The sequence below is a fragment of the Drosophila nasuta genome, chromosome X (genome assembly GCF_023558535.2).
Source record: "Drosophila nasuta strain 15112-1781.00 chromosome X, ASM2355853v1, whole genome shotgun sequence".
NCBI classification, from domain to species: Eukaryota; Metazoa; Arthropoda; class Insecta; order Diptera; family Drosophilidae; genus Drosophila; species Drosophila nasuta.
This window is the reverse complement of record NC_083459.1, coordinates 3,636,705-3,649,113: the sequence shown is the minus strand read 5'-3', so window position 1 is coordinate 3,649,113 and position 12,409 is coordinate 3,636,705. Positions and strand designations below refer to the sequence as shown.

Below are 12,409 nucleotides of genomic sequence, written 5' to 3'. Positions count from 1 at the left end.
AACTCCAGCGTACCACAAACAAATGACCCACACACACACACACACACAGAGACACAGACACACACACACGAACACATAAATATTCATACAAATTAAGTTTGTTGCATTTCACGAAAAGAAAATTTGGAAAATCAAGCTTAGCAAATCACAAATTTATGTGGCAATCCATCAATGCCACTGCCACAGAGCATACGAAATTTAAACAGGGAGAATGAGGACAACATGCAGCAGTGCCACTGTTGCAGCAACTATGTGGCACTGTCACGGCCACGGCCCACTAATCGCTTCCCACGATCGTCGAGCGCACAACGAAAATTTCAATATGTAAAATTGCGCCTTCATTAATCCGTAAATTAGAAGCATTGAATGATATCAGACTCAACTGGCCGCTTGACTGCGTCCCCCTCGCCCCTCTTTCCCTCCTCAATAGCGCAGTGTGTCACCCTTCTCTCTCTCTCTCTCTTCATCACTCTGTCCGTCCGTCCGTCTGTCCATCTGTCTGTCTGGCTGGTGCTGACAAACAAGCCGCGCTTTTGAAGTGCACCCTACGAACAAATCACTGCACACACACAAACACATACACACACACACACACACATGCATTGGGAGTTAAACTGCAGGGCGACGTCAACTATGAAGGGCAATTCCAAACCCAAATCCCAATCCGCTACTCGAACCACCACCGCAGGGCAAAAGAAGCGGCAACTGCACTGCACAGTGGGCAAATACTGCTGCAACTGGCACTTGAAACTCAAATGACATTATTGAAAATAAAAAATGGGTTTTGTTTATTAATATAAACAATTTCAGCTGTGAATTCTTTTACCAAATGGTAAAATTAAAGACCAGATTTTAAAATGTTTTTCAAAACATAAATTTACCTGTGCATTCCTTTATTTATATTTTTATCAATATATTAAGAAATTCAGCTATGCATTATTTTATTATTTGGTCAAATGAAAGACAATAATTTTCTAATTCCATTTCGACCTAAACCGCAAGCGTATTTAAAATTCATTTAAAAGTGTAACCAATAAGTATATTTAAAATATTTTCCAAAAAATAAATAAACAGCTGTGTATTTTTTTTATTTATATTTTTACCAATATATTGAAAAATTCAACTGTGAATAATTTTATTAATTGGTAAAATTTAAGACACGATTTTTCTAATTTCATTTCTACTAAAACATCGAGCGCCATTTAAAATTCTTTTAACATTGTTGCCAATAAATATATTTTATTTTTAAAAATTTAATTTGTATGGGGACCCATCAAGTCATCGAGTTTTCGTCACAAAAACCGGACGGACACTATAAGCGGCGTCGTTATAACCGGATTCTACTGTATTTTAAATATGTATTTCAAAACTTACTTAGTTTTCGACTTCAACTTTTACTGTAATGCAATTTTTGTATTTTGAATTTATAATAAAATTCAGCACTACAAATTTTATTTATTTACAAAATTATGTTTCCTTAAAAAATATACAAACATAACACTAAAGAACAAATACTAACTTAGGAGCTTAATTTAGCACATAATTCTTAGATACAGATACAATTGAAAATTTAATTTTTCCACTCACATGTCACTAAATAATACATATGTATTTAAGCTTCTAGTTCTTTTTAGCTACTAAATGACGTATTCATTGATGACATATTTCTTCATTTGCACTTCTTCTATATTTCAAAAATTTTTAAAACTATAGCCCAACAATTTGCTTTCAATATTAATTTTTATAAGCAAATTCATTAAGGTTGATAAAATATTTATTCTTTCAATTCTAGTTGTTTTTTATAACTAAGGGTATTATATAAAGTACTATGTATATCAATATACCAAATATAACCTTCGTTATATTTTAGTATTTTGCGGTATATTAATTTGGCATATTTTAAGATTAATATCGCACTGTTTTGTTATCATTCACTCGACAGTAGCTTTCCTACTTGCTTTCATATATATTTTCTTACACTATAATTTGTATTCCGTTTAATAACATGTGTACCACGGTGCAGTGTAATGTCACTGACATGTCAACGACAAAGACAACGAGCACAACGAAGGATGACACAAGGGCAACAGCAGCAGCAGCAACAACAACAACAACGACAAAATGTTGGACACTCGCAACGAAAGCAAACGAAACGAAATGAAATAAAATTAAATGAAATTTATATTAAAACTGTATTAGCCAGTGTGCTGGCTGGCTGCCTGACTGGCTGTCAAAATCAGAAACGCATCCTGGGTTAGGTCATTTGAATGTGGCAGCATACGCTCTTTCCTTTCCCTTTCCCTTTCCCCTTCCCTGCCCTTCCCTGCTCTACCCCCTTTTTGTGCTTCGCAGTCAAATTGCACGCACTGAAGCATGAAAAATGCGGCGACCACAGGAGCAGCATCGATGGCAATGGCAGCATCATCATCATCATCAGTTGGACGAGCCGTCATCAGTGGCAGGGACGCAGACGCAGGACTCAATTCGAGTGTAAAAACGTTGCGAGGAGCTGCCGCGGAGTCCGTTTGACATTTTCGTGTGCATAATTAAATTACGCAACGAACAGAGGCAGGGGAATGAACAGCAACAGCAGCGACAAAAAGGGGACACATTACATTGCTACAGATTTAGAACCATTAGCAGAAATCGAAAGAGAAAAATAACCAAATCCAAATACAAATATGTACAAATTATAAGGATCCGATGAATCTCATCTAATGGGGATACTACAGAATATACAGCCCAAAAAGATTAAGATAAACACAAGAGTAAAAGTCTAAAAAAAAAATTATATAAAAATCACAAATATGAAAAATTGTTTAAGTTTAATAATAATTTATTCAAATAGAGAAACTAAAAAACAAAAACAAATAAGAATTATGAAATATCGTATCGATATTTTTACATTTTACCAATAAAATAGGTAATCTAATCATTTTTTCCGCATCCGCTAAGAATCAATTAACTTGTATAGTGAACTTTAACTATACAGAATTCTAACAAAGAAATCGAATAGGCGTCCTAATAAAAGAATTTGGATGTATTACATATTACACATTTTTTTTGTGATCTAGTAATTTTACAACAAAATCATACACATTAAGAACTAGTCAACTTTTATAGTTAGTCAAAGCCGCATTTGATTTAAATCAAGTTTCGATATTAATATGTATTAAGGAGTATAACGAAAATTCCCATCGTGGAATTTCGAAGTTATTATCAAGATTTTCTTTTATCAAATATGAACAAGTTTCTTATCAAGCATATACGGTCGTTGGATCAGGAATCCACCACGTCAATCTAATACGGCACCAACAACTTGCTGACAAACTCGATTATTTACAAAGATGCAGAATAATCAATAAAAAGCGAAGATGCGATCGAAAATCAAAAGCTAACGATTATGCCAAAGATGAACCGATACAGCACTTGTGGAAATCGAATGCATAGGTCATAACGAACGTCCATTTGTGATGCAAGTGATAATAAATCCAATCAAGGAGCAATAACAATATCGACTTATCGATCATGTGGAGTTCGTTCATTCGTTTGACTCAAATTTTGGAATCTCGAGCAATGAATTTTTTGCCAAATGGGCTGAAACTTTCACCACAATCAATTGGAGTTTGAGGTCAGATCAACCTGTGATTGAGAATGGGGAAATTTTTGGTGATAGGTCAAATGTGTGATCGATCTTTTCAGTGTTTTAACCATATGACCAGCATTTCCGTAAAACATTGGCAGCACTTGCTGCCTACTTTGACCGTTTCACGAAGTTCGAACACGGTCACAGAGAACGAACCGAAGTAACATATTTTAGTTATATACATAACTCAGTAACTACAACTAACTATTTCAAATAAAGTTCTAATTTACTTATTATCACGTTCTATTTTGACTTTATTGGCAGCATTGTTTTATGAGCGATTGGCAGCACTTGCTGAGTACTTTGACCGTTTCACGAAATTCGAAACACAATCACAGTGAATGAACTAATGTAACATATTTTACTTATATAAATAATTAAGATACTATATAAATATATAGTCGATGCAATTAACACAACTATAAGTAAATATTTAATTTACTTATCATAGTATTTTAAGTTTATTGGCAGCACTGCTCCATGAGCCATTGGCAGCACTTGCTGAGTACGAAATTCGAAACACGATCACAGAGAATGAACTAAAATAACATATTTTAGTTATATACATATATGTATATGTTTCAGTAAGTGCTTAAAAATATAGTCGATATTTAATTGCATTATTACATTGTATTTTGAATTTATTGGCAGCACTGTTTTATGAGTTTTTGGCAGCACTTGCCCAATACTTTGAGTGATCAACGATCAACAGGGGAAAAAAGTTATGAATTGCGTTTTGGTAAGGCATAAAGAATATGAAATACCCATCATAATATTATATTATTTCTTTTAGTAGTGTCTTCAAAAGACTTCACTTATTGTATACATTAATCTGCACTTACCTTAAAGCCAGCTGAGGTTGTTGCCGCGGGATTAAGCTCGATATTAATGTTGTTGGGCTCCATGATGAGGCCCAAACTCTGCAGATTGCACGCCTGCGGCAGTTGCATCGTCGGCGATGGCACCTTAAGCACCGCAACCGTGCAATCTATGCTGCTGGCGGTCACCGTTGCCGTAGCTGGCAATGTTTCCGGCATTTTGTGGCCCTTCTCCTTGTTGTGCTCGTTGATTCTTATACTGCTCAATGCCTCCCGGCAAGCGCTGCAACGAATTCAACAAAAGCAACGTACAAACTTGAAATTTATATGCACATACATATATGTATATTTTGTTCGTTATTTGCAATAATTTCGTAACCCATGGCCAAGTAAAAATGCATTCAACATAATCTTAAGAACGCAATGTGTTTCGCTTCTTTTATAATTCTCAACATTTTTGCTTGTTTTTCGTTTAAATGCGTTTTGCGTTTTGCAGTTTATTTTTAGTCTCCAGTTTTGGTATAAGTTGTCTATAACTTATTCCTAGTTTTCATATAATAATAGTAGCACATGGTGTCGATGATAGCAAAATACAAATCGAACAAAATTATTACAAAATAAAAAAAAAAAAAAAACACTATTAAATTAGACACGTCAAATTCATCATTGTGTAGTTTCATAATATCCAGACGAATGCGCGCGACTTCACATATTTGTGTCTGTCTATGCCTTGAGACGACTGCGAATCTCGTTGGCCAACTCGGCCAATGGAACCGTCGACTCCTGCCGCGTGCTCACTTCACGCAGCTTGACCACACCTTGGGCCAGCTCGGCATCGCCCAAGACAATCGCCAGCGGTATTTGATGCTCCTCGCAGTGCTGCAGTTGCGCCAACAGCTTGGGATTCAGCTTATACGAATGCTCCGCCTGCAAGAAATCGCAATAACTTGTGCTTTTAGCAATCACTTATTGAAACTCTGTGACAGCAAATGAGAACGTACCTTGATGCCAGCATCCCAGAGCTGATTGAGCACACGCAGCCGCTGCTCGTGTAGTCCCTTGTGGGCAGAGGCGACAAACACCTCGACATCGTTGGTGCGCAGCTTGACATTGCTGGCGGCGAATTTCGCCTCCAAGACGGCAAAGATGCGCTCCACGCCAATGGAGACGCCCACACAGGGCACCGCTTTGCCGCGTGGATCGAACATGCCAACCAAATTATCATAACGTCCGCCACCGGCAACGGATCCAACGGTCCCACTGCCTTGATCAGCAGCCACTGGTTTGCCATTCTCCAGCACTGGCGATGCCTTCACTGGCGAACCAACAGCTCCAGGTTCAGCCTTAAGTACGCCCTCGTAGATGACGCCCGTGTAGTAGTCGAGGCCGCGAGCCAAACTCAAATCGAAGCTGACGCGTGACTCCAGATTGAACAGTCCACAATAGTTGAGCAGCAGCTGCATGCCCTCGAGGCCTTTGACAGCATTCGGCACCGCTTTGAGCTTGGCATCGGCGAGCAGCTGTTCGACGAGCTCCTTGCCACCGCTGAGACGCACATATTCGCCAATCTTGTCGGCCACAGCGCCATCCAGACCCTTCTCGTCCACCATCTCCTTGCGCACCTCCTCCCAGGGTGACTGCAGAAAGAAAAATCATTACTTTTAAGACAAGAGAAAGAAAATGCAAAGTTTGTTACCTTATCCAACTTGTCGACTGCTGAGCAGATGGCGCGAAAATCTTTTGCTGGCACGCCGCATGCCTCAAACATGCCATCCAAAAGCTGGCGATGATTGAGTTTAATCACATAGTCACCAATATCGAGCGTGTCGAGCACTTCGGCCACGATCTTCACGCACTCGGCATCCGCCAGCATGGGATCATAGGTGCCGGCAATATCGAAATCACATTGATAGAACTCACGATAGCGACCACGCGTCATCGCTGGATTATCACGGCGATAGACTTTGGCAATGTGATAGCGTTTAATGCTGGAGATCTTGTTCATGGCCAGATAGCGAGCCAGGGGAACGGTAAGATCGTAACGCATCGATAGGATTTCGCCACCCTGATCTTTCAGATCGTAAATCAGTTTCGAATCCTCACCATATTTGCCGGTTAGCACCTCCTGTAACAAGTAATCCAAAATGTAATGCATATTTCATACGATTATCCGATATCCGACTTTACCTTGAGTTCAAAGACAGGCGTATCGATGGCTTCGCCGCCGTGACGCTTGAAGACTTGAATGATCTTGTCGAGAACACCTTGACGCAACGTCATCTGCTGTGGCGCATAGTCACGGGTTCCCTTGGGCGTTTTGAGCGTAAACTTTTGGTTCGTTGGCGCCGCATCGCCGCCAAGTTTGGCCTTTAAGGCCAACAGACGTGAGACCTCCTCATCGATCTGCAATAAAAAATTGAGAGACACCAGAAATTGTGATTGGTTTTGTTAACTTTTTTGCCAAATGGATTTTATAGTGCACTTATATGCTAACCTTATTCATTTGTTGTTGTTGTTCTTGTACTAGTTGTTGTTGTTGCTGTTGTGCTTTGACTTGTTGTCCAACGGTTGTTGAGAACGCTCGCTCGACGCTAGATGGCGCCAGCGGCTGCTGCCGGCGAACAGGATTCGAGCAATGGCACTGAAACGCAGCACTACAGCGCCACTGGCGGCCAATTGAACGCAACATTTTCGATATCGAATAAAAAATTCTTTGGCAACAACTTTCAAAAAATTTTGTTTTTTTTATTTCTTTTTGCAATTTGCTCTTTTTAAACCTAATAAACAACAACAACAATAAAAAAAAACCGATTAAAGTTGATCTATATATTTCGTTTCTGTGCATTTAACGCTTTCATAAGTGTTTATTCAACTTTTTGCGATTTTGAAACTAATTAACGTTAGTTACGAAACAAGTGAAATTGTTAAATGTACAAAAACCAATGTGTGTGCGTGTGTTTTGTGTGTGTGTGTGTAAGTGCAGTGTGAGTGTGCGTGTATGCAAAATAAAAGCCAATCAAATACAAAGAAAATACTACAAAAATAATAAAAGCGCTCTAATATTTTAAAAGAAAAATGGCGAACAAATTGTTGCGTTCAATTGACCGGCTGCATTTTTTCCCCGATTTAGTTTTTGTCGATTTGTTGCGCTTGTTTATATGACACTTGACACTTAAACATTTTTGAAAACACTGAAACGGGAAACGCGGTGGAAAAAGCAAGACGCGACGACCTTGCCACCACTTGTGGCAAGTTCAAGGACATCTCACACTGCTTCCTAGCCTCTAGCCTAAGCCTATACCTGCGAACTAGTTCCGAACTAGTTTCAAATGCACTAGTTCGCATCATCTCTTTAATCACTGTAATTTATTCAAAGCATATACAAAAATAACTAAAATAAATGGTGTCTCTGCAAATATTTAAGCATATGATTCATTCATTGTGTAGCGCTGATTTTATTAAACAATAATTAAGAAAAGAAACCCGTTTTGAATTATCGATACACATCGATAGGTTTGCAACTGTTGTCAAGGCGCAACAACAGCTGATTTGAACGCGCTCTTGAATGCAATGAACGCATTAAATATACAATTTATTCCAACAATTCGGCTTAAATGTTGCTTACATACACACACACACAAACACAGAGAGATGGAATAGCGTCGTCAGTTGGTTGCAAAGCCGGTTTCAGCAACACAGCAACAGCAATAGAGCTATGCCTCTTGCTTGGCCAGTCAGTCGGTCATGAGCACAGCAACAACAACCAACAACAATCAAACAACGACCATTTAAAAAGGGGCAAAAACAACGGAGTTTGCAGAGATAGAGATAGAGATGGAAGTGAGTGAAACAGGCAATGACAGCAGAAAAAAATTAAAGCTTTGACTGCAATAGACCCTTTACTTTGTGTTGGTTAAAGTTTTGGGTAAGTACTGACTCTAATAGACCCTACATTATATGTTGGTTTGAAGGTCTTTGCGGTCTTTAGTAAATGTCTTTAATAAATGTAAATTCAATACACTCTAAGATACTTTGTTTTAATTATTGTTCCAATGAAATTCAAGAAAAATATATGATAAAAAGTAATAACGCTCTTGGGAAGGAATTTAATGAGAAAAGTGCAAGCTTAGAAGAAGTCTGGCTGATTTTTGTGTCCTAAAAGCTTCCCTGGATATCCTCTACGATTAAGGAGCCATCTTTATAAAATTTGTAGAATGCATCATTCTTTAGTCACTTGCTAAATTACAAACTTATATATATAAAATATAAATTTTTGAGTTATTTTTATTATAGAAATGAAAAAAATAGAAATATTTTAAAATAAACTTGTGCACATGAAACTTAATGTCCCTATAATTTATTGTTGCTAATATCTAGATGTTAAAGACAAAATTGATACTTCTTTTGATATTGATTCAGAATATATATGCTTAATGGACATCCATAAGTTTAATAGACTCTTTTTCACATTTTTTAAAAGTGAAGGGTACAAAAAAAGCTCTTTGTGATTTATGTGTGTTTAAAGTTCCAACTGACGACTTGACTCGACTGACGGAGACCAAAAAAAAAACTTTGATTTGCAGAGCGTATAAATATTACAAGAGCAACAGAGACAGCAACAACAACAACAGCAGCGCTTGAATGTGAAAGTTCTCTTGCTGTTGTTGTTGTTGCCAATTAAGCTCTCCATTATGTGCATGCAATCTAATTACAGAGCTAAGAAAGAGAGAGATAGACAGAGACAGAGAGAGGAGTTACTCTAATGTAAAATTCAATAATGAACCTGCCAACGCAGCAGCGAAGAGCGAAGAAGAGAGCGGGAAACGCAAAACGAATGTGTCATGTTGCGTGCTTTGGGATTCTGTGTTATTGTTGTTTTTTTTTTACAAATACGGATTACGTACATACATAAAATACCAAATACATAGTGTAGCTGGCTGATGAAATACATACTTTAAATTGCGAATGTGCAACAGGATTTTTATTTGGGGGTTAAGAGAAAAGCATTGCACACACACACACATACACACGCTTACGTATTGAAATGCATGTGTATGCAAATATAAACTTTTGGATAATTGCATTTATTAGGTGTGTATGTTGAAGCGCTGTTGTTTCGCATGCATAGATGTGTGTGCTTGTATGTATGATGTACCCATTGCGTGTGCAGGTGTATGTGTGAGTTTGTACTGACCTTCTCTTTAGACTCCTTCGATGCTTTCAGCTGACGCACGAGATCGCCTTGTAATTTAATTTGCTCCAAAATCTGTTCACGCGTATCACTCATATTCCAATAGCCACAGCACTAACTTATAATAAAACAGTAACACTCACACTCTACACAACAATTGGACTCAATTGCAAATATGTAATCGCAAGCTTTTTGTTACCTTCCCGCGGTTTGCAATTTTACTTTATTGTTGGCTGCCAAAAAAAATGCACGCGGCCAGCGTAAATAAGCTGAATGCCAGCGTGACCGCAATCTTTTTTCTACAAAATGCACTATTTAATGTCACAAAATTTAACACTACATTTGGTTTAGTAATGCATTTCTAGCTATGTTCGTGATGCAAAAAAATCTCAAAGTTAACAAGTAAAAATACACCGCAAAAGCAATTGAAACATAAGATTTCAATAAGTTAATATACCAAAAATATTTAATATACCAAACACTTTGCTGAACGCAAAAAAGAGCAACGTAGCGCATACGTAATGATACACGTTGACAACAGCATTTATTGCTAGCCATACATAAGAATTTAATTTGAAAGGCTTGTGTCTTTATTTTCTAATTAATTATAGCAGAATTGCTGATTGAATAATAATTCATTTATTTGAAGTAGGTTAGTTTGCTTTGCTTTGGGCATTCAAGAGCAGCATTGCAGCAAATGCTGCGAGCAGCGCCACCTATGTGTTTTAGTAGGAACTCGCATTACTAATTCAACGTTGCTCAACACTGAAACAGTTAGGTTTTCTTTTTCAAATGAAAATTGAAATATGCGTTGCATTTGCAATCACATAGTTTATACTTAACGTATTGTGAAAGTAGTACAAACTAAACGAAATTTTTACAAAATATTAACTTTTATTTAATGAACTTTACTGACCACAAGTGCACTCAAATATCCATAATTACTCGAAAATGAAACAAAACAACAAAATGACAATGCAACAGCAGCGTAATAACATTAAATTGCCAACATTTGACAAAGACAACGATAACGATGCCGATGGCGATAGCAAAGTGAGCTTGCGCAAAGGTATCGAACGTAAGCTGAAATACCTATCGGAATCAAATCGCTTCACGCCAAGCGCCACACGCGCCATTCGACGTCGCGGTCAACGCAGCAGCGACGATGGCGGCAGCATTGGCGCCGGATTTAATCGCGGACGCCAGGCGTTGATGCTTGACAAGCATTCGTCCGAGATGAAGCTAAAAGAGGTGGAGACAAAACTGCCACGCCTTAAAGTGCCAACCATACCAAGTGAGTAAAAATATTGTAGGGAACAATTTTCAGGACTTTATACCCCCTGAAAAAGGGTATTATAACTATTTTTGGGAATTGTCTTGCAATTCGCAATCACATCAAATTTATTTTATAATTAAGGCTTATATAATTAAAATCACAATTTTAGATCTTGAATCCTTAATTTCGGTTTACGCTTATATATACAAAAAACATTTTCAATTTAAGAGCTTTTATATTTAACAGCTCTGTTAAGCCCACACTCTTAACATACCACTGTAATGTATATGTTAATGTAGAAGTTCTGACGCAATTATAGTAAATACTTCTTTATTTTTTTTTGTAGATTTTGTGCAGTCTCCTCGTCGCAACGGTTTGTCGCCACGCGATTTTCTCGCCGAGAACGATGAAGACGACGCCGATGATGAGGAGACCACGCTGCGTGGCGCACTTCAGGATGAGTTCGAGAAGCATCTGGCGATGGGCGGTCACGGGATCAATCGTCGCAATCGCAGCCACATGAGCATCAAGCATATGCACAAGCCCACCTACAGCTGCAGCTCGTGTGGCGCTCGTTTCCACATCAAGTCACTGCTCGGCGCCCATCGACGCACTCACGATGATGATTTTAAGGTGCGTTTTCGCGCTCGTCGACCACGCGATAGCAACACTGCAATTTCACCGCCGCCAGCGAGGGCTACATCCAAACAGTGTAAATTCTGTGATCGCTACTTTGACTTGGAGCGTGCGTTGCACATACATCAGTTGTGCCACTGCAATAAGATAACACCGCAGCAGCGACGCAAACTTGGCTACACTGATCTGGCGCACGAAAAGAAGAATGCGCCGTTGCCAAACTTCCAGCGCATGCCGCGTGGCTCGCTGCCCGAGCATACAACGCCCGATCCAAATATGCCGTATGTGGCCTTGGGTCCAGCGGCGCTCAAAATGATCGAACAGGAGCAGCAGATGAAGTCGAAGCGACGTTCGATGAAATATACGGTTAAGGTAGCGGGACCCATGGGACGTTGGCGTTGAGACTATCGAAAGAAAACTCACAAAAAAAAAAAACAAAAAGAAAATAATGCACTTTGCAGTCTGGGGGGGATATTTTAATATTGTTGGCGTTAAAAGTGAACATACGATGAATTACATTTCCTTTCTTTTTAGAATCTGACACAAATTAAAGTCAAAATTTTAGTGATTTAACAGCAATTGACGCAATTTGTTTTATTATTTGCAAAAGTATTCAAGCTTAGCCTAAGTTTGATGGAAGTATGCTAATATGGGGCTCATAATTTCACAGCTGTTTATTAAGCTCGCGGCAAGCTTCTCTTTACCCTCACACACACACACAAACATATTCTTACTCACTCACACACACAGACACACACATAGATTTTGCTTAGTTTGCAGCTTTTTATCGTCAAAGTTAGTTTCGTTTTGCTGCTCAGTGCGCGCAGCTCATATTTTTATTT

At 38.5% G+C, this 12,409-nt stretch overlaps 3 protein-coding genes across 4 annotated transcripts in view; 1 reads left to right on the top strand and 2 right to left on the bottom strand.

Annotated features, from left to right (window-relative positions):
• Nucleotides 1–9,756, bottom strand: part of LOC132795008 (paxillin-B) — a 78,201-nt gene extending 68,445 nt beyond the window's left edge. The window contains exons 1-2 of the mRNA XM_060805397.1: nt 9,659–9,756; nt 4,489–4,747 (exon numbers count right to left, since the gene is read on the bottom strand). Coding sequence (XP_060661380.1) covers nt 4,489–4,683 — 195 coding nt within the window. The 5' untranslated portion in view covers nt 4,684–4,747; nt 9,659–9,756. The remainder of the gene's footprint in view (nt 1–4,488; nt 4,748–9,658) is intronic.
• On the bottom strand, nt 4,872–9,938 carry LOC132795007 (histidine--tRNA ligase). 2 transcript variants are annotated; one of them, XM_060805394.1, is made up of 6 exons: nt 9,659–9,778; nt 6,959–7,241; nt 6,652–6,867; nt 6,161–6,589; nt 5,466–6,101; nt 4,872–5,391 (listed from the first exon to the last, which is right to left on the bottom strand). In XM_060805394.1, exons 2-6 carry the CDS (start codon nt 7,151–7,153, stop codon nt 5,188–5,190), a joined length of 1,680 nt encoding a protein of 559 aa, XP_060661377.1. In that variant the 5' UTR covers nt 7,154–7,241; nt 9,659–9,778; the 3' UTR covers nt 4,872–5,187. The 2 variants fall into 2 exon arrangements, with proteins under 2 accessions (XP_060661377.1, XP_060661378.1); XM_060805395.1 differs by lacking the exon at nt 6,959–7,241 and having other exon boundaries at nt 9,659–9,938.
• A 548-nt stretch (nt 9,939–10,486) lies between these two features.
• Nucleotides 10,487–12,012, top strand: LOC132795715 (uncharacterized). Its single transcript, XM_060806581.1, has 2 exons — nt 10,487–10,949; nt 11,278–12,012. Exons 1-2 carry the CDS (start codon nt 10,607–10,609, stop codon nt 11,967–11,969), a joined length of 1,035 nt encoding a protein of 344 aa, XP_060662564.1. The 5' UTR covers nt 10,487–10,606; the 3' UTR covers nt 11,970–12,012.
• The last annotated feature ends 397 nt before the right edge of the window (nt 12,013–12,409 follow it).

Coding starts and splice junctions, on each gene's coding strand:
- LOC132795007 (XM_060805394.1), bottom strand. CDS start 7,153: ATGTTGCGTTCAATTGGCCGCCAGTGGCGCTGTAGTGCTGCGTTTCAG. Junction 6,868..6,958: donor AACAACAACAAATGAATAAG/GTTAGCATATAA, acceptor TTTTTATTGCAG/ATCGATGAGGAGGTCTCACG. Junction 6,102..6,160: donor CAGTCGACAAGTTGGATAAG/GTAACAAACTTT, acceptor TTCTTTCTGCAG/TCACCCTGGGAGGAGGTGCG.
- LOC132795715 (XM_060806581.1), top strand. CDS start 10,607: ATGAAACAAAACAACAAAATGACAATGCAACAGCAGCGTAATAACATT. Junction 10,950..11,277: donor TAAAGTGCCAACCATACCAA/GTGAGTAAAAAT, acceptor TTTTTTTTGTAG/ATTTTGTGCAGTCTCCTCGT.